Genomic DNA, 22,066 nt, shown 5'->3' with positions numbered 1-22,066 from the left:
CCGCCCTTGGTTGCCTCTGCGCAGCACTAGAAATCAACACTCCCTCTTAGCAAGGAATGTGCTCTAGTAATGCAACCTGTTGAAGCATCACCCTTCTTTATAACATCTCCCTCTGCATTGTTGATGTCTGACATTGTTGCCCACCAACTACTGTGCAAGCACTGCATTTGTACTGTTGCTGACACTGACACTACCAACATTGTATCTGTACTGCAACTCCCTCTCAAATTCTGCATTCGTGCTGCTGCTGGCCCTGCCATTGCCAATACTGCATTTGCACTATAATCTTATCCAACTGCTACAGCTACTGTATCAGCAACGGAAAAGCATCCCAAATTATTGAACAGGTGTTCAGCATGATGCATTTGTTGCTGGAGTTCTAACTGCTTCTAGTCTCTACGCTGACCCTCTGAAGCCTCTGCGCTGCAGTTGACCTCTGCTCTATGCCAATTGCACTACTGCCGACTCTGCTCTGCGCTGCTCAGTCTCTGGCACTCCTAACCACTGCAACTGTCACTTTGATACTCCTCTGCATCAACTAACCCAGTCCATCCTGCTACTTCTGATTTGGGCTCCTGTAGCAAGGTATTGATCCAAGAGGTGGACTCCTCAAGGATCCTGCACAAATGCAGTTCTTTCGAACTACTGTTCTATATCACCCCACCTCTGGGCACTCATGGAAAACTCCTCCTCCTTGATCTATGTGGATGTAGCCTTCGGGTCATGCTTCTCAACCTTGTCCTTCTTCTTGAGAGGACACTGTGTAGCGTAGTGACCCCGTTTGCCACACTGAAAGCATTTGTTCTTTGAAATATCTTTCTTTTTCTTTTGCTGCTCCTGTTGCCCCTTAGATTCGAGGGTTGCATTCTCATCATCCTCCCTAGAGTTCGTCCCACTGCTGCTGCTGCTATTGTCAAGTTTGCACTTGGCTAAGTCCCTCCTCGTCTCTTTGTTGATTTGGGGTAGCATCGGATGTGCTCTAAGCCTCAAATTTTGCATGAAGGTTTGGGCATAGGTATTTCGAAGACCCATAAAGCGCTTTGGGAAATTCCATCCAAAAGTGATTTTATTAAAATAATTAATATTTTTAATGGGGTTCCTAAAGTCTAAAGTTAGGAAAATTAAAATATTAATGGGTATTAATCTAATCAGGGGTGAAACTACTAGAAAATGCCATGGATCAAGTCAAATTGATTTGAGCCTTTGATTATGTTTTAATCTAGGCCATTGGTTGCCCAACAGAAAGATATAAGAAGGGAGTTGAGGGTCATTTGGAAAACACACAGAGAGATTGAGAAAATCAATTTTCTGAGGTGAGAAGTTCTCAGAAGGAAAATCGATTGAGGAGATCTTGCAGTAGAGGGGTAGTGAGAATTTAGGAGAAGGAATTTCCAGAGAGTACAAGGTAGAGAGAGGACAAAAGATGTCCAGAGGAAGGCTGACACTGGCCTACGTAGTGCTGACGCAGAGGCAATGTAGTGAGTGAGGGGAAGTCGAGTTTTTGACGAGCGAAGTCGAAGTTCAGTTGCCGGAAGCCAGGGTGTGAGTTTGGGAGGCATGAAAGTCGATTTGTCAGCCAGCAGAGGACCTAGAGCAGAGAGGTAGCGTAATACCCATGAGGGTGACACATAAGCTACCCAGGGTGACACAGTTCTGCGCAGAGGGTGACGCAGAGTCTCCAGAGCTGTAGGATCAGTCACTGATTCTCCAGTGACAGGTTGAGATCATTTCACCAATCTTTTGTCCAGTATTTTCTCTGTAAAGGACTGCTAGTTGAGCATCATAGATTTGTACTCGAAATTTTCTCCTGCATAATAATAAACCCTCAGAGTTGCTGCGCCAATTTTCCCGCATTGGGTTTTTCCGGGGACTATTTGTCCAAAAATAACTATATGCCCTATGTGTTGCATTATTCTTTCTTGCTCAGTATTTTGTTTCTGCTAACATATTAATTAAGTGAAGGCTGCAGATTTATTTACCTCAAAATTTACTGTAGAAGACAGTAAATAACTTGTATTATTTAATCAAGTAGGAGAAGTAACATCAATTTGTAGCAGTAGGGATTCCAGTGTAGGAATTTTCACTCTTCCAGCTGAAGAGAGGCCCACATCCCTTTCTAATCTAGCAATCTCTCTCTACCTAGGATGCTCAAGACAAACACTTGCCATTCTTCTGAGACTAAATTTAGAGCCAATCTCACCATCTCGATAAGATGAGGTGTTGACCCTGTAGTTGCCAACTCGTCACGGGTCTCCTGAAGCTTTGCAAGGAACATATCAATGCTTTCCCCCTTCTGCATCTCCATGGATCTCATCTTCCGCTTCAGGTACATCTTCCGCTGCTCGGAAGATCCCTGATATAGCGTGGACAAGGCATCCCACATCTCCTTGCAAGTCCCTTTGCCTTAGATGTGACATACTACATGATCCTTCACTCCGCCAAGGATCATTTGCTTGGTCTTCACCATCTCTACCATGTACTTCTTGAGCAGATTTAGATCTGCGGGCTCAACTACCACACTGTCGACGTAGATCTTGAGAAAATCTTCATCCAGAAGGCATGACATCCTCGCGTTCCAGATCACATAGTTGGATGCAGCATCCAACTGATCCTGATCTTGCAATCTACCAGATGCAATCTCTGCCAATGAAAAAGTCGAATTACCTCGTCTCTCCTCTACGCTGCTGCTGGGCTAGCTTACGCACTCCCTGTTGGAGTCAGTGGATCTGCTGCTGCTTAGCAAATGAGAATTCAAATTCCCTGGCTAGGAATTCTTCGAGGAAGAAATTCCCTCAACAATATCTCTCTTTTCGACTGACGTTATTCGACCAACTGTTGCAAAATATCTGCGTCCCGACTGAAGATCTGGTCTCCAAGGAAAAGTACGCTGCTCCCTTTTGCATATGGAAAGCTTGGATCTGGAGATTGAATTTCTCTGTTGACTCACTCAGAGTAATCGATTTCTCCTCAAAACTTGATTCTCCTTTTCCCTCGAACGACACTGCCTCTGCAATAATTTCGAAATCCTCTTCCTTTCCACTTCTGAGCTCTTTTGCTCACAATCTGTCATCTGATACCATGTGGAAAATCAGTTACTCGATTCCTACTGCAGTAAACTGATTATATTTCATCTACTTGTTAAATTAATTTAACAAGTTACTTGCAGTTTTCTACGACAAATACTGAAATACATACACTGCATCCTACACCAAAATATAAGTGTGGAAACTAAATACAACACGAGAGAAATAAACATCACACACATCTACACAGTGATTTTTGGACAAATGTCCCCGGAAAATCCCAATGCGGGAAAACCGGTGCAGCAGTTGAGTGTTTGTATTATTAAGCAGTGGTTTTCTGAATACAATCTCTGGATGCCCTGCTGGCTATCCAATACAGAGAATATCACTGGTAGAGAGATAAGTGAGATTACCTCACACTATCACTAGAGATCTTGGTTGATCTAGCCACTGAATGGACTGCCCCTGGTTGCCTCTGTGCAATCACTGCTTCAGCCCAGCGCCACAACCTCTAGGGACAACGTCACCACTTCTGTTGATTGATTTTATGCTCAGGAACTTAGAATTTGACCTCCCAGTCTCACACCTTGACTTCTGATATCGATTCCTCCAACAAATTTTCGGACCTCCTCAAGGCTCTACGCTAACCAAATTAGCCACAATTGCCTCTCCTTGATCTCTCTCTACCTTCTATGTTGAGTATTCTCGGATCAAGAGAAATCTCCAACCAAAATTGTCCCTGCCCCTCACTGCAAAAGATCACTTCGAATTCTCTACCCGACAACTGCTGTGTTTTAGAAATTCGATCTTCTGATCTCCCACTCGGTGTGTCTTCCAAATGCCCCTCAAGCCTCCTCTTATAATCCTTCGGTTGAGAACCAACGGCCCAGATTAGGTCTGAATCAATGGCTCAGATAATTTTGGCTTGATCCTTGTCTTCTTCTAGAAGTTTCACCACAGTTATATTAATACCCTTTAATTATTTTAAGTTCCTAAGTTTAGAGTTTAGGCCTCCATTGAAAATAATTAATTATTTTAATAAAATTGTCTTTGGATGGATTTCCCAAAATGATTTTTGGTTATTGTGGAATTCATGTGTCCAAGCCTCTCTGCAGATTATGAGGCTTAGAGCACATTTGATGCTACCGGAAATCAACAGAGGTCTTTGCACTAGCTTCCCGTTATACAACCATCTGATCCATTGTGGCTCTAGCTACAAGCCAAGGATGGTCTCTTCACCAAATGGATGTATAGACTGCTTTTTTGCATGGCTTCCTCAAGGAAGATGTATTTGTGGAGCAACCGCCAGCGTTTGAAGTACATGACTAGAAAACTCATGTGTAGACTGAAGAAATCCCTCCATGGTTTAAAGCAAGCTCCAAGAGCTTGGTATGCCCATATTGATAGCGTCTTGATGAAGTGTGGTTTTACTAGAAGTAATGATGATCCAAATCTTTACTTCCAGACAATCCAAGGTATGCCTTTGATTTTAGTGTTATATCTTGATGATTTATTTATGATATCGGTAGTGAACCTCTTATTCTCCAGTGTAAGAGGGAGTTAGCATCCGAAGTTGAAATGAAAGATCCTCATTTTGTGCACTACAATCTGGGTCTTGAAGTATGGCAAAAACCTGGTGAGATTTTCCTTTCTCAAGGAAAATATGTTGTCAAGCTGCTTGAAAGATTTGGTATGACAGAATGTAAATCCATGAATACTCCAATGGAGATGAACTTCAAGAAGCTAAGTTGTGAAGATGCAGGTCCTGATTTAGCAAATCCATCTCTGTATCATCAACTCATTGGGGTAGTGATGTTCTTAGTGAACACTAGACCAAACATATGTTTTGCGGTCAATACTCTAAGCCAATATATGATTAAACCATCTCATGCACACTGGATTGTTGCAAAGCATGTGCTGAGATACCTACATGGGACCATCAATATGGGATTGAAATACACTGTTGGTGATATAAGACTACATGGATACTCAGATGTTGATTGGGTTGGTAACTCTATTGATAGAAAAAGCACATCTGGGTGCTACTTCAGCTTAGGATTTGCCATGATATCTTGGATGAGCAAGAAGCAAAAGTTTGTAGCCCTCAGCACCGTTGAATTTGAAAAATTGCTGCTAGCATGGCTAGTTGTGAGGCAGTGTGGTTGAGGAAGCTCTTTGGAGAGTTGTTTGAGCATGTGTTGGACACAACAATAATTTACTGCGTTATTAAGAGTGGGATTTGACTTGCAGAAAATCTCGTGTTCCATGACAAGTCCAAGCATGTTCAGATCAACTATCACCATATCCGGAATATGGTGCAGAGAGAATGTTATGAAACCAGCTCAAGAAAAGATAGAAAAGAAAGATCAACGCCTTAGAATTCAGCCTCTTCGAGGGGGCAACCTCCTTTACATTACATAAATGAACAATTCTTGGATGATACAAATGACAAAACCTCCTTTCTATATATAGGATTCTAAGGAGTCACAATATAATCCAGCCGACCTAACAATAATAATATAAAGCCACAAAAATAACAATAGAGGGATTCTATGCGGCCAGAAATAACAATATGGGGGTAATAGGGGCACAACAATATAAATAAGGGGTATAACTACAATAGTAATGGGGTAATCACTAGTATTATAGGGACCCAACATGCCCCTCTCCTTCAAAAAAGTGTTGTCCTCAACGCTTGAGCAGTTCTGGATACTTCTGCATAAAATTCTCATCCTCCCATGTGGAATCTTCAGCGGATAAGTTCTTCCACTTGATAAGATACTCTGAAATTGATCGATTTCGTAGCTGTCGAGTTCTTGTTTCTGTGACTGCTTCCGGTTCCAATATAATTTTTCCTTCCTCGTCAAGTTCTGGCAATATTGTTTGAACTGGGAGCTTGTCGCCTATAACCTTCTTTAAACATGAAACATGGAAAACTGGGTGCAATCGAGAAGCTGCAGGAAGCTCCAATTTGTATGCCATAGTACCAATCTTTTCCAACACCTTGTACGGACCATAATACTTTGGTGATAATTTATTATCCTTCTTAGCTTGCTTTAGGGACATTTGCTTATATGGTTGTAGCCGTAGGAATACCCAATCACCTACATCAAAACTTCTTTCACTGCGATGTTGATCTGCCTGTTGTTTCATTCTATTTTGTGCCAACACGAGGTTATCCTTTAAGAGTTGGAGGACTTGTTGTTGATGTTCGATGTGATGTTCCACTGCCTGAACCTTAGAATTTTCTCTTAAATATGATGTGATTGATGGTGGTTGATACCCATAAAGTGCCATAAATGGGGTCATTTTTGTTGCTGTATGGAAGTGTTATACCACCATTCAGCCAGAGGCAACCATTTGACCCATTGTGTCTGTTTATCAGATACAAAGCAACGAAGATATCCTTCCAAACATTTGTTTACTATCTCAGTTTGCCCATCAGATTGAGGATGATAAGATGAGCTATGAGCTAACTGAGTACCAAGACAAGAAAATAATTCTGTCCAAAAATTTCCAGTGAAAATGGGATCTCTGTCACTTACAATAATCTTTGGGTTTCCATGTAGCTTTTGAACTGTTTCCATAAATGCAGTAGAAACTGTACTGGCTTTAAATGGATGTGATAATGCACAAAAGTGTGCATACTTGGTAAGTCTGTCAACTACCACCATGATGACACTCTTTCCCTCAGACTTGGGTAAACCTGTGATAAAATCCATTGAAACCTCCTCCCAACGTTGGCTTGGAATGGATAAAGGTTGTAATAGACCCGGTGTCTTAATTGTTTCAACTTTATTTTGTTGGCAAACCAAACATTCCGCCACAAACTTTTGAATATCTGATTTAAGGCCATCCCAAAAAAATTCCTTCTTAACCCTGTGGTAAGTTTTTAAAAATCCTGAGTGCCCTCCTAAGGGAGAAGTGTGCAATTCCATAAGAATCTTTTGTTTTAGCTGGGAATTCTTACAGAGGTATAAGCGATCTTTGTACCATAACGAATCATTTTGCCAGCTAAATGTATCAGAAGTACTGGAATCTTGTTGTAGCTTTCGAATAAGTGCCCACACTTCTTCGTCATTCTTCCATTCCTCCTTTGCTTCGTTTATCCAATCTGGTTGGATAATAGAAATGGCACACAACAATGCTTCCACATCCTCATCCTTTCTTGAGAGTGCATCTGCCACCACATTTTGCTTCCCTTTTTTGTAGATGATTTCAAAGTCATAACCCAACATCTTTGTGACCCACTTTTGTTGCTCTTCAGAGGATAATCTTTGTTCTAAAAAGTATTTAAGGCTATCATGATCCGTTTTTACCTTGAAGTGTCTTCCCATTAGGTAGGGTCGCCATTTCTTAAGTGCATGGAGTATTGCCAACATTTCCTTCTCATAAATAGCTTTGCTTAAAAACTTTCCCTTGATTGGACGACTTTCAAAAGCAATGGGTCTTTCATCTTGCATTAGAACAGCACCAATTCCATTTCCTGAAGCATCACATTCCACAATAAAGGTTTTTGTGAAGTCCGGTGTAGCTAAGACCGGTGCTTGGCACATTGCCTCTTTAAGATGTTCAAAGGCCTTTGTTGCTTCCGGAGTCCATGAAAATGAATCTTTCTTCAATAATGTTGTTAGAGGTGCTGCTATTCTCCCATAATTCTTAACAAACTTGCGATAATACCCTGTCAACCCAAGAAATCCTCGCAGATGCTTTATGGATGTGGGGATTTTCCATTCCTTAATGGCTTTAATTTTGCTAGGGTCTACCTTAACTCCTTCATGAGATACAATATGACCCAAATATTCCACCTCCTGGACTCCAAAGAAACATTTGGATCTTTTTGCATATAATTGTTTCTCCTCCAATAGTTGTAGCACCTTGTCAACATGTTCAACATGATCCTTCCAAGACTTGCTGTAGATTAGTATATCATCAAAAAATACTAACACAAATTTTCTAAGGAATGGTTTGAAAATTGAATTCATCAAACCTTGAAATGTTGAAGGTGCATTGGTAAGGCCAAAAGGCATGACCAAAAATTCATAATGACCCTCATGAGTTCTAAATGCCGTTTTCGGAATGTCTTCAATCTTCATTCTGATTTGATGATATCCCGAACGAAGATCCAACTTGGTGAAGTAAATTGATCCATGCAATTCATCCAGTAATTCATCAATGACAGGAATGGGGAACTTATCTTTAATAGTGAGCTTGTTGAGCTCCCTATAATCTGGACACATGCGCCATGATCCATCCTTCTTGTGCACCAATACTACTGGAGCTGAGAAAGAACTTTGACTCGGTTGAATTATACCAGCCTCTAGCATTTCTGCAACCATACGTTCAATTTCACTTTTTTGGACATATGGATATCTGTACGGCCTGATGTTTGGAGGAACACTTCCTGGAATCAGATGAATAGCATGATCATGATCACGCATAGGTGGGAGACCTTTGGGAGTCTCAAATACCTTGGAATGATTGTCCAGGACTTTTTGGAGATCTGGAGAAATAGATGATTCCAATGTGGAAACATCTAGCGAACATAATTGTGCAATTACACCTCTTTGCTCCTTTTTTAGAAGCTTTGTCATGCCATTAGAGCTGATTATCTTTCCTGGTTTCCCTGCAATACCCCTTAATTCAACTTCCTTTCCTTCCACAGAAAATTTCATGAAAAGTTCTTGAAAATTAAAAGCTATTGTACCCAAGGATTGTAGCCATTGGACTCCTAGTACAACATCAGCACCTCCCATTGGAATGGAAAGCATTGGGCTAGTCAATACATATTCTCCCATGGATAGCTTGATATTATGGCACTTTCCAGAACAATTTATTGTTCCTCCATTTGCAATCATCACTTGACACTCTGGTGCTGGATATAGGAAGCAATTCAATTCTTTTGCTACCCTACAATGAATAAAATTGTGGGTGCTTCCTGAATCAATCAACACTATTACCTTTTTCTTCTTGATTTGTCCTTCTATCTTGATGGTTTGAGGAGTGGTAATTCCCGCCAATGCATTACAAGATATGGTCGGATTTATTTGTTCTTCATCTAGGCTTTGTTCCTGAAATATATCCTCTTCTTTTGACCTTTCTTGCTCCTTTTCTTCTTCCTCTTCACAATCTATGTAGAATAATTTCTTCTCAGCACACTTATGACCTTTTGTGTATTTGCTATCACAATTGTAACAAAGCCCTTTTGCTCTTTTTTCTTCCAATTGTTGTGGTGTCAACCTTATAGGTTGTGGAAGACTATGGGCAACAACACTTCCGTCTTTATAGTTGTGAATGGTATGCTTCCTTGTTGCCATAATTTTGCTTTCCATTTTTCTTGCTAACCTGAATGCCTTCTCTAATGAATCAGGTTCCCAAAGGCGCACATCATGTTGGATATTATCCTTTAAAGACCCTATGAACACATCAATCCTATGCTCCTCTGGAATATCTTTTACCCTTATGTTCAATTTTTGGAACTCCTCAATGTGCTCCATTATTGAACCCTTTTGTTTGAGACTTATCAATTGGCTAAAAAAAGTGTTGCTTTTTGTATCCTCATAATGTGCTATCAATTCTTCCGTAAAAATTGCCCAAGTGATAAATTGTTTACGAGAACAAAGCCATTGATACCATACAAACTGATTTGGTTCCAAATATAAAGTTGCCATACGTACCTTTTGTGTGTTTTGCACATTATTGAGATCGAAGAATTGCTCCATCTGTAATATCCATGTGGCGGGATCCTTGCCATCAAACTTCCTCATATCGATTTTTGGAACATGGTGAGTCTTTGATCCAACATTAGAGTCTATGGAATCATGATTAACATTTCTTTTGTTCTCATCATGAGTTTCCTTTAGTACTCTTTCACCCTTAGTGACCATTTCTTGTAGCAACTTATTCATATTTATCTTCAATTCTTCCATCTTATCATCCATGCCATCAATTTTAGCGTCCATGCCATTCACCTTAGCTTCCATGCCATCCATCTTAGCTTCTACGCCTTTCTTTAAATAGTCCATCTTAGCTTCTACACCTTTCTTTAAACCATCCATCTTAGCTTCTACATCTTTCTTTAAACCATCCATCTTAGATTCTGTTCCTTTTTGTGCAAGGGACAGTTGTTGCACTTGGTCTTGTAATTTTGATATATCATGTTGCATTTCTTCCCTTCTTCATGAGTCATGCTAGAGCTTTCAGGTTCCTTACTAGGTGTTTGCATTTTCTTTCCTCGGGGCATCAGTTACCGATAATAATGCTCTACTATGCCCTTTGAATTCCTTCAAAATAAATTTTCAAACCAAGCTTAAGCAAAAATTTAAAAAAATCTACACACCTTTTTTCACTTTGTAGGAGCTTGATATTGCCTCTGATGTATCTCTGTACTTTCCAATCATCTAGTTCTGAAATTGTGACCTGTAGTAGCTCTCTGTGTCCTCTTTCCAATGCCACCAGTCTGATCCAAATTGGATTCTCCAAGAAAGAGTTATGCACAATCTCCCAAGATGACCTGATTATATACCTTTCCAGAAGAGTGAACTTGTATGAAGTGCCACGTGTACAATTTTCGACCTTTGGTTCTGAAAACGATATACAAGAAACTACAGTCCGTCCTCTTTCTGTACCTTCTTACGAAATTTCAATCCGATCCCAGAGAGAAAGTTATGACGATTTTCCCTAGGTCACCTGTTTTGAATGTAATTCAGGAGTCTGTAAAAAGACCAACTTCCTCAGAGCATATCTCCGCAAATATCGCGCGAAAAGATTTGTTTGGAGCAGCGAAACCCTAGAATCCAAAGCTCTGATACCAAATGTTATGAAACCAGCTCAAGAAAAGATAGAAAAGAAAGATCAACGCCTTAGAATTCAGCCTCTTCGAGGGGGCAACCTCCTTTACATTACATAAATGAACAATTATTGGATGATACAAATGACAAAACCTCCTTTCTATATATAGGAGTCTAAGGAGTCACAATATAATCCAGCCGACCTAACAATAATAATATAAAGCCACAAAAATAACAATAGAGGGATTCTATGGGGCCAGAAATAACAATATGGGGGTAATAAGGGCACAACAATATAAATAAGGGGTATAACTACAATAGTAATGGGGTAATCACTAGTATTATAGGGACCCAACAGAGAAGTAGTAAGACTCTAATATATAGTGAATGATGACTGGATCGCTGACATTCATACGAAGGCCTGTGTCGAAAGGAAATTTCTTGGTTTTCAGAGAGTGGTGTGGACTGATGGATGTGACCCTTATTAGAGAGGGCGTTGATGGGTGATGAGCCTTGGATGTGCGAGATCCTTGTCATGTGTTGACAAGTGGATTCCCCCAAGCAGTGATGAGCCTTGGATATTCCTTTAGATCCACTCTCTAATATTACTCACATGATTCCATCGCCCAAGAAATTGAAGCCTGTAGTCTCCTTTTTATTGACCACTCTGTAACTATTTAAATCCATTTTTTCCATTTTTTTATGATGCTAGGCTTTCTCATGCTCCCAGTACATACTACATATACATTAAGGTTAGTAATATAGGTGAAAACCCATTGGTTAGGATTCCATTTACCCTAGCATAAAATGTAGAAGAGAGTTGGTGAGGTGACAGTGGCCTATCTTTTGGACTTTTAGTTAAAGGTGCTAGTCTGTCTTGTAACACACCCCACCATTCCAGCACAAGTATGCTTATATGATGTATTAACTGGACAGGATTCAATCCTGGACATAAATGTAGTTTCTTTTCATTTTATTTGTGTAGACATTTTCATCTCTCTCTAATAGACATCATCTCTCTTTAATAAACACAAGACTTTGAAGCTTCATAAATTCACACCTTTTTCTAAGCAGGTTTTTTCTGTATCTTGTTTTAGAATTATTATTGTTTGCAGATGACTTGTTGAAGTGGAAGCCCATGTAATCCCTGGAGGAAAGGTTGCATTTTATTGTAGGCTTATGCCTCTGGACATGCGAGCAGCTCTGCTTTTAAATGGATCTTGCAGCTTAACGTTGTCCTTACTAATTTTTCCAAGTAACAAGGAGTAATCATCATTTCTTATATTTTGTGCCTTGCAGTTTGGCCAGCTTGGTGTTGGAGATAATATTGACCACTCTGGCCCACAGAGAGTGAAGCTTCCTTCTGAAGAGGCATGTCTCTTTTGTGTGTTAAACTATGTTGTTTCATAAGATATCGTAGGTGTTCAATTAATTCTCAGCTTAGAATTTCTGGTTAGAAGATTAACTCTGTAGTGCTATTCCAAAGCTGATGACTTGGGTCATATAAATTGCAGGAGGTTGTCCATGTTTCTTGTGGATGGAGACATACAGTTGCAATTACATCCAAAAGTAATGTATTCTCTTGGGGCAGGGGCACAAGTGGCCAGTTAGGACATGGAGACATCCTTGACAGGTGAAGCCAATCGCTTAGATGCACATTTATATGTTTGTTGCCATGTATATTTTGAAGTTTCCAACTGGATATTATGCATCTTTGGTTGAAGTATTTTATCTGACAGAAGATTGAGACATGTCTTAAACTGCATCCTTCCATGTTCATCTCCAAAATACCTAACCTATACAAACTTCCGTGAGCAGGTTTAGTTTGAGTTATAAGAGCAATTTTTAAAATCTGTTTGAATTCTTCCTGAGACTTAGCTTATGCTGCCTATAACAATCTCTGGAAGCATGAAGAGGAGAAATAAATCTAGAAGGATAATTAGAAGACTAAGTTAAATGGTGATGGCTGATATGAAATATCACACCTGATATGCGAATAGCTGATAGAAATGTAAAGTTAACGACTTTGTGTAGAATAATCAATTGTACAGTCGAAATACAGGGAAGGGTAATAAAAGATAACAATAAGACAAACTATGTTTTATATACCCCTTTGTTAACAGATTGGAAGCATTGGGAGTGCATGTGCTATTTTTGTCTATGAAACTTTGGCAACTTTATTTCTAATGATTTTGGCATGTGCCCCTACTGAGATTTTTTATTCCACGTTACTGGATTTGGTACACTTCACACTGTTATAACCTATTTTATATGTATTAAAAATAGACACACAATGGATATTCGAAGGATCTGCCAAGGATTCCAGCCTGATTTTGATGCGTAACATAACCACAGAGGATTCATCTTAATACATTGAGGATACCATCCAATTATCACCCCTGAAAAGAAACAAAAAACAAAACATAAAAACTCAAAAGATATAAATAAACAATTCCTAACTAAAACAAACAAGCAAAAGCTTTTAAGTTAGTTCCTTCAACAATAAATAGGACATCATCTTACACTTTGTCTTGTATGAGGATTGTTCTAGGTTGAAGACCCTATCCAAGCAAGTTGTGTTTGGAGAACTTTGGAGTTGGAGCTGTTACCCACTACTTTGTGGGTGATATCCATAGGAGAAAATTTTCTCCTAGATGGTCCACAGCCGACAGCCAAAAGCCTCTTGCAATCACCAAATAGTTTGATGTGCTATTTTCTCTACCACCTGAGCCAGCAATGTGGTCATTCACCCATATGTTTTGGTCGTATGTTTGAAGGTGGGCCTTCCAATCTTGAAGGTATGGCTTTTCATTGTGTAGTTGGGTATTTTTGTTTACTTATCCTGGACACTTTTGGGTATTGATTGGTGGAGGGATTCGACAGAAAGAGTGGGCTTGGTTTGTACTCGTCTCCTTTGTCCAATTTGATGGTTAGCCTTGTATCCTAGTCCTATGGAATCTGCGTTATTGGCTACTAGCTTTAGGAGTGACACTACATGAGACAACCCGATTTTGGTTGCATGGTCCCGCTTCCCGACACCATATACATCACCTCCCCAATGCTTGTTTAGCCCCATTCACCGTTTTTCCCATCCAGGTACACATTTGTCCATTGGGTTGTTGATTTAGGGTAGCATCAGCTGTGCTCTAGCCATGAAAATTGGTGGAGAGGCTAAAGCACATGAGATTTCCAAGACCCAGAAATGATTTGGACAGATTGTACCCAGTTTGGGAGATATTAAAATAATTAATATTTTTAATGGAGTTTCTAAGTCTAAACTTAGGAAAAATAAAATATTAATGGGTATTAATATAAAACTGGGTTAGAAGGTTCCAAAATCATTGATCAAACCAAATCTAATCTTAGCCGTTGATTAGAGATTTAGTCTCGGTCGTTAAAGGACCAACGAGAAAAGTATAAGAAAAGGCTTGAGGGTCAGTTGGAAGCCACACTAGAGTGATCAGTCATCCATTTTGCTAGAGCGAGGTTGCTAAGCAAAGTTGAATCAGTGATCAGCAGCGAGGGGCAGTGAGTACAACAAAGACAATGCCGAGAGACCAGCGCAGAAGCAGGAAGAGCGAGAGCAGCAGCCAGTTTAGGCCACGCAGAGCCCAACAGAGACAACACAGAGGCCAGAGGGACTGCGTCATCCACATAGAGGCTGTTGGAGTGATGCAGAGGGTGCACAGTGCCTCAGAGGGCTGAAGCAGAGGGTCCTAGGGCTAACGCAGGTCAGCAGGAGGCTGACGTAGAGGCCATAATGGCCAGTGCTGAGCTTCAATTGTGCTGAAGAGGGTTTTGTGGGACAAGCTTTTCTGAATACCTGTTTCTGAATATAGAGGTATTGTTGCCGTGTATTTTTCTCTGTCGGGTGAGCCGGTTAGGCACCCAATTATAGTCAAGTAAATACTACATAATAATAAACCCTCAGAATAGATGCATCAGTTTTCCGGCCTTGGGTTTTTCTGGGGACATTTATCCAAAAATAACGGTGTCACTTGTGTGCTTGTTTTCTTTCAGTTGATGATCTGTAGTTGTTCCGACTGTATTGTGTTTATTTCAGTATTTAAATGTTTTAAATAACTTGTTCAAAATTTACAAGTAGAAGAAATAAACCAACAGAATACAGATTAATTTTCTAAACGGATAGACTTAGAAAATTCAACATGGTATCGGAGGGTGGTTGCAGATCATAGGAGAGCTGAAGGCATCAACTTAGTAGAGCATTTGCAGCAGAATCAACTCTCTCGAGTGACAGTAGCTGATCCTTGCAGAAGGGACAGAGGAAGGGTTGACACAGAGGGACTGCGCATTAGTGTGGGCTAGAGAGAAGTCAGTGCAAAGGTTGAGGAGGGCAGAGAGAGGCTCATGCAGAGCCACGCAGAGGCTAGGAGGGATGACGCAGTTGGCTGAGGGAGTTTTTTCGCCGGTGTTGGGATTGCGTAGATCGAAGACGCTCAATCCTTTAGTTGTTGGGGCGAAGGAAGTTGTGGGAAGTTTACGGGAGTGAAGTTGGTGGGGTACTGTGGTTAGAACAGTACCTAGCAGGGCAAGACCAAGGTAGAGGAAGTTGCTGCCAATGCGGATTTCTAGCCAAGGAATCTGGATCAGTGTTGCAGTTTCACAGACAATTGGAGAGGGGCAACTTGACGGTTGACAGAAAGATTTCCAGGAGGGAAATCAGGACTCAGAGGGAGTCTAGAAGAGAAATTTCAACGGGAAGTAGAGAGACTTAGTAGGGTTGAACCAAGAACTTCCAGGCCAGAAGTAGAGCGACTCGAAGGAGTCGATAGAAGAGCAACGAGATGGCCATGAATGGGTTGAGAGATCAGGACAGGCTGGACGAAGCATACAACTTTGTGGTTTGGAAGGCCAGGATCTTGTCCATTCTAGACAGACATTGTATCAAGGACTTTGCCTTGAGAGTGATGGTTATCCTAGTTGACCCGGTAGCTAATGAAAGGTACCAGGAGGCAATGGTTAAGACAAATTGTATCATCCTTGATGGGGTCAAGGATCATGGGGTCCCACATATTGCCGAGAAGGAAACCACAAAGGAGAAGTTTCTTCGTCAAGAAGAGATCAGATGACTGAGCAAGACGGGGAGTAGTAGTAAAGGCGTCAGGATCAAGAAGGAAGAGGAAGAGGACGCGACTCTAACATTTGCGAGAAAGCAGGAGAAGAGGAAGAAGAAGGACCTCTCCAAGGTCAAGTGCTTCCATTGTGGGGAACTGGGTCACTATGCGAACTAGTGTCCAAGGAAGAAGAGTAAGGGAGAGGCTTTTGACTCGAAGGCAGTGCCAGCAAAGGTGGAGAAAGAAGTTGAGGAGGATGACAATTGTGGCATGAGTGCTCATGTGCCACTTGAGAACAAGTGAGGAGACATCGCGCTGTAGTCAGAAGAACTACAAGCGATGAAGGATAGGATCCTTGAGGTACCTAACCTTTTGGATTATACCTTGCTACCAGAGCCTCGAAGAGTAGTAGGACTAGTGGATGTCGGTAGAGACAGATGCGAATGAAGCGACGAAGAGTGCTACAGTGCAGGAGTCCCCAGGCAGCGCGAGGTTAGCAGGCTGCAATAGTGCAGGAAGCACAGGAGTGTTGCACTAGTGTAGGATGGCACAAAGAGGTGTGCAATGGTGCGAGATGTAGGGAGTTGTTGCAGCATCGAAGAGGTCAATAGAGGGAGCAGTTGTTAGCAGCAGAGAGAGCTTTAGCATCGGGAATGTTTCTAGCTTGACAGGGATGTCAGTAGTTGGGTGGATCAGTTACTTACTTCTCAATAACTGAGTTGTAGTGTAGTGGCAGTTTGTAGTAGCATGATGCAAGATGATGAGAGGGGGATGCAGTGTTGGGGGGATGGACCAACGACAACACGAATGCAGAGGGAGCTACCTTACGGATGTAGGGCCATGGTGTTATATACCTAGGGGGGATAATATGGGGTACAAAGGGAGGTACCCAAGGTAATAATGTAATAAGGGGATGGACCATAGTAATAAATAAGGTGGTTAACCCATATCATGTAAGGGACCACAAGTTGTTAGTAATAATGTAATGGGCCCATGGTATTAGTTCGATGGTATGAGGGAACCATGGTAATGACCCATGGTATTGTATGTATGAAGCCTATATAGAGGCTAGAGACTCCACATGGAGGGAAGTCAAGGAATATTGTGAAGGATTATTGTATGAATAGGCATATGGCTTGTGGAGTGTTCTCCTTCCTTAAGGAGTGAATGTATGGTGTTACTCTACCTTAAGGGTTTGATCAATAAAGAATCATTTTATATTATTTCTGGGTTTATTTGCATTGTCTTATATTTTCATATAAGATCTATAATATTTCTTGGTTGAATCTATAACAAGTGGTATATATTATCCCCCCTAGATATATGTTATAGATCTGATCCAAAAATATAAAAGAATACAAATAAACCCAGAAATAATATGAAATGATTCTTTATTGATCAAACCTTTAAGGTAGGGCAACACCATACATTCACTCCTTAAGGAGGGAGAACACTCCACAAGCCATATGCCTGTTCATACAATAATCCTTGACACAATTCCTTGACTTCCCTCCATGTGGAGTCTCTAGCCTCTATATAGGCTTCATACATACAATACCACGGGTCATTACCATGGTTCCCTCATACCATTGAACTAATACCATGGGCCCATTACATTATTACTAACTACTTGTGGTCCCTTACATGATATGGGTTAACCACTTTATTTATTACTATGGCCCATCCCCTTATTACATTATTACCTTGGGTACCTCCTTTTGTACCCCATATTATCCCCCCTAGGTATATAACATTCCACCCCCCTTAGCATGTTTTGTCCCCGAAACATGGGAAGAACACAAATAATAAGATCTACTCAAAAGAGTAGTCCACTGGTACCATGCACGTGCATCTAGCCATCCAAAAGAAAGGTGAACCCTCGGTCTCGTTGGTGCCTCGCTCGCTTGAGATGGAAGTTGACCATAGTAGCTCTTCTGTGTTGATGTGTAGTAGGTGGATCTTCTCTCCTCTCTATCTGTCCTGCGGGGGTTGTTGTCCTTGTGGCTAATTGGTTGCCATCTTGATGGTTGTCTTGCGGGGTGATGTGGGTGATGATATGTTGAAGTTTTAACCTACGGTGTCTTTTTCTATAATTCACCCCTTACTGGAGCCTGACTGTTATCTGGTGCATGTTGTGGTGCCTGCTGTGGTGTCTTATCTTCTAATATTACTTCAACCACTGAACGCTCATCAGATGTTTCAGCACTTGTAACCTTTTCTGCTTCAGCCTCTATTTGTGTTTGATTGTCGACCATCAACTGTTCATCGTCTGATATGTCAGTCCCTGGAACATTTTCTGCATCAACTTCCGTGGACTCTACTTGTTTATTGATGGAAATATCCTGTAATGTAATTTTCTTCTTTTTATACCAGAGCTTTAGGAATTTCTTCTGCACGTTAATATTTATAGTACCCACTGATTCCATCCACGGGTATCCCAAAACAACATCCATATTATCCGTCTTTGAAGTATAAAAATCACCATGCAACACATACTTATCCATATAAATCTTCAAATCCTTATACACTTGAACATCCTCATCATCCACTTGTGTGTTTTCAATGTGTTTTGCGGGAACTTGCAATTTTTTTTGCCAAATTAACATTGACAAAATTATGTTTGCAACTAGGATTTATAGAAACAATGATCTTCTCTTTCTAAATCAATCCATGAACCTGCAATAAGGAGATACCAGCAGAAAATAACCCTTTAGGTTTCTTGGTTTCCTTCTTTATTGTAAAAATAAAATCTTTGCTAGGCTGTGTGTCTGTCTGTGTGAGCTTATCCACAAGATTAGTTTTACGGTCAAAGTGGTCCATAAGAGCTTTTGTGAATATGTCCCAAGTCAAGGGCCTTCGATAGCAACGTTGATGCCATTGCCACCATTGCCTTCTTTCATTGTCCAAGTACATTTTTCCCACACTCAGCTGAGTCTCATCATCCATGATGTAATGCAATCTAAAAAATTTCTCCATTCGTGCTAGCCATTTGGCTGGATGAGAGCCATCAAATTTATACAAGTCCCTCAAATTCTGATCTGGGCCCGCCATCACAAAAAAAAAATGGCGAAAATTTGAAATGGTCACAATTCCGTCAATATTGCTCAGAATCCCTATTATGACCTGTTTTTGGAAATGGAACAACCCTTCTGCATCTGCCCATATGATAGAAATCCTGATCCAGGCACTAGAATTTCAGATCTGCGCTGCTACTCTCCCGCCGTCACCAAAATTTCTGAAAAAAGAGTTGATTTTAAATCAGCGATATCTCCCTCATCCAGACTCCGATTCGACTGATTTTTTTTTTTGAAATTGAGTATTTTTTCACAAAGAATCTAGATCTACAATTACATTTTGCAGATCCTCCACCAAGACGTCCAGATCTGCGCCGCAAATTCGTTGCCTGAAAAATTGTCTGCAACCCCACTGATTTTTAAATCAGCGATATCTCCTTCATCCGGACTCCGATTCAACCGATTTTTTTTGAAATCAGGTATTTTTTCACATAGAATCAAGATATGCAATTAGATTTTGCAGATCTTGCACCAAAATGTACAAATCTGATTTGCAAACTCGCCGCCCCAGAAATCCTACAAAAAATAAAATAAAAAATTCCATTTTTTTGCTCAAGAAAGTGCTTTGATACCACTTGTTATAGATCTGATCCAAAAATATAAGAGAATACAAATAAACCCATAAATAATATGAAATAATTCTTTATTGATCAAACCCTTAAGGTAGGGCAACACCATACATTCACTTCTTAAGGAAGGAAAACACTCCACAAGCCATATGCCTGTTCATACAATAATCCTTGATACAATTCCTTGAATTCCCTCCATGTGGAGTCTCTAGCCTCTATATAGGCCTCATACGTACAATACCATGGGTCATTACCATGGTTCCTTCATACCATCGAACTAATACCATGGGCCCATTACAGTATTACTAACTACTTGTGGTCCCTTACATGATATGGGTTAACCACCTTATTTATTACTATGGCCCATCCCCTTATTATATTATTACCTTGGGTACCTCCCTTTGTACCCCATATTATCCCCCCTAGAATGAAGTGGTTTTGAAATCAAAAAGCATGCTGCATCAAAAGGAAGGGATTTGAGGTTTGACCTCCGAGAAGTGGTGGGGTATATATTCCCCTCACGATGGTCGCCTCTCCCAGGTGTCGAACTCATCTCGTGCAAACATTGTCTTCTTAATTCTTCATTCTCAAGTCAGGACTATGCTTCTAAAAGAAATGAGGTTAGTCCCTTTTGGTGGTGGTTCTTTCTGGTTCTGAATTGTGCCATTACGTGGTGATGCGCTGGCATGCATAATGGTGAGCGCATCGGGATAATATGGGGTACAAAGGGAGGTACCCAAGGTAATAATATAATAAGGGGATGGGCCATAGTAATAAATAAAATGGTTAATCCATATCATGTAAGGGACCACAAGTAGTTAGTAATAATGTAATGGGCCCATGGTATTAGTTCGATGGTATGAGGGAACCATGGTAATGACCCATGGTATTGTATGTATGAGGCCTATATAGAGGCTAGAGAGGGGGGATAATATGGGGTACAAAGGGAGGTACCCAAGGTAATAATATAATAAGGGGATGGGCCATAGTAATAAATAAGGTGGTTAACCCATATCATGTAAGGGACTACAAGTAGTTAGTAATAATGTAATGGGCCCATGGTATGAGTTCGATGGTATGAGAGAACCATGGTAATGACCCATGGTATTGTATGTATGAGGCCTATATAGAGGCTAGAGAGATGTGAAGGAATTGTGTGAAGGATTATTGTATGAACATGCATATGGCTTGTGGAATGTTCTCCTTCCTTAAGGAGTGAATGTATGGTGTTGCCCTACCTTAAGGGTTTTGATCAATAAAGTGAATCATTCTATCTATGTCTATCTTATTGTTTCTGGGTATATTTGCATTATCTTATATTTTTGGATCAAATCTATAACAAGTGGTATTAGAGCTATAACAAGTGGGATCAGATCTATAACAAGTGGTATCAGAACACTTTCTTGGGCAAAAAAGTGGAGAATTTTTTTTTTTAATTTTTTTCTTTATTTTTTTTTTTTTTTTTTTTTTTTATTTTTGTAGGATTTAGGGGGCGGCGAGTTTGCAGATCAGATCTGTATGTTTTGGTGTAAGATCTGCAAAATATAATTGTAGATCTGGATTCTATGTGAAAAAATACCCGATTTCAAAAAAAAAAATCGGTCGAATCAGAGTCCAAATGAAGGAGATATCACTGATTTAAAAATCAGTGGGGTTGCAGACAATTTTTGGGGGCAGCAAATTTGCGGTGTAGATCTGGACGTCTTGGTGCAAGATCTGCAAAATCTAATTGTAGATCTGGATTCTTTGTGAAAAAATACTCAATTTCAAAAAAAAAGTCAGTCGAATCGGAGTCCGGATGAGGGAGATATCGCTGATTTAAAATCAACGTTTTTTCAGAAATTTTGGTGACGGCGAGAGAGTAGCAGCGCAGATCTAAAATTCTAGTGCCTGGATTAGGATTTCTATCATATGGGCAGATGCAGAATGGTTGTTCCATTTCCAAAAACAGGTCATAATAGGGATTCTGAGCAATATTGACGGAATTGTGACCATTTCAAATTTTTGCCAATTTTTTTTGTGATGGCGGGCCCAGATCAGAATTTGAGGGACTTGTATAAATTTGATGGCTCTCATCCAGCCAAATGGCTAGCACGAATGGAGAAATTTTTTAGATTGCATTACATCATGGATGATGAGACTCAGCTGAGTGTGGGAAAAATGTACTTAGACAATGAAAGAAGGCAATGGTGGCAAGGGCATCAACGTTGCTATCGAAGGCCCTTGACTTGGGACACATTCACAAAAGCTCTTATGGACCACTTTGACCGTAAAGCTAATCTTGTGGATAAGCTCACACAGACAGACACACAGCCTAGCAAAGATTTTATTTTTACAGGAAAGAAGGAAACTAAGGAACCTAAAGGGTTATTTTCTGTTGGTATCTCCTTATTGCAGGTTCATGGATTGATTCAGAAGGAGAAAATCATTGTGTCTATAAATCCGAGTTGCAAGCAAAATTTCATAAATGTCAACTTGGCAAAAAAATTGCAAGTTCCAGCAAAACACATTGAAAACACACAAGTGGATGATGAA

General features: G+C 40.4%; 1 protein-coding gene across 2 annotated transcripts in view; it reads left to right on the top strand.

Annotated features, from left to right (window-relative positions):
• UVR8 (Regulator of chromosome condensation (RCC1) family protein) overlaps nucleotides 1–22,066 on the top strand; it is a 430,618-nt gene that overhangs the window by 249,737 nt on the left and 158,815 nt on the right. For both annotated transcript variants that reach the window (XM_089392986.1, XM_089392985.1), the window contains 2 exons: nucleotides 12,113–12,184; nucleotides 12,328–12,446. In XM_089392986.1, coding sequence (XP_089249112.1) covers nucleotides 12,113–12,184; nucleotides 12,328–12,446 — 191 coding nt within the window. The remainder of the gene's footprint in view (nucleotides 1–12,112; nucleotides 12,185–12,327; nucleotides 12,447–22,066) is intronic.

This window comes from Pinus tabuliformis, chromosome 1_1, assembly GCF_031772625.1.
Source record: "Pinus tabuliformis cultivar Carrire ecotype Pingquan chromosome 1_1, CPIR1, whole genome shotgun sequence".
NCBI classification, from domain to species: domain Eukaryota; kingdom Viridiplantae; phylum Streptophyta; class Pinopsida; order Pinales; family Pinaceae; genus Pinus; species Pinus tabuliformis.
This window is presented reverse-complemented; position numbering and strand designations above follow the sequence as displayed.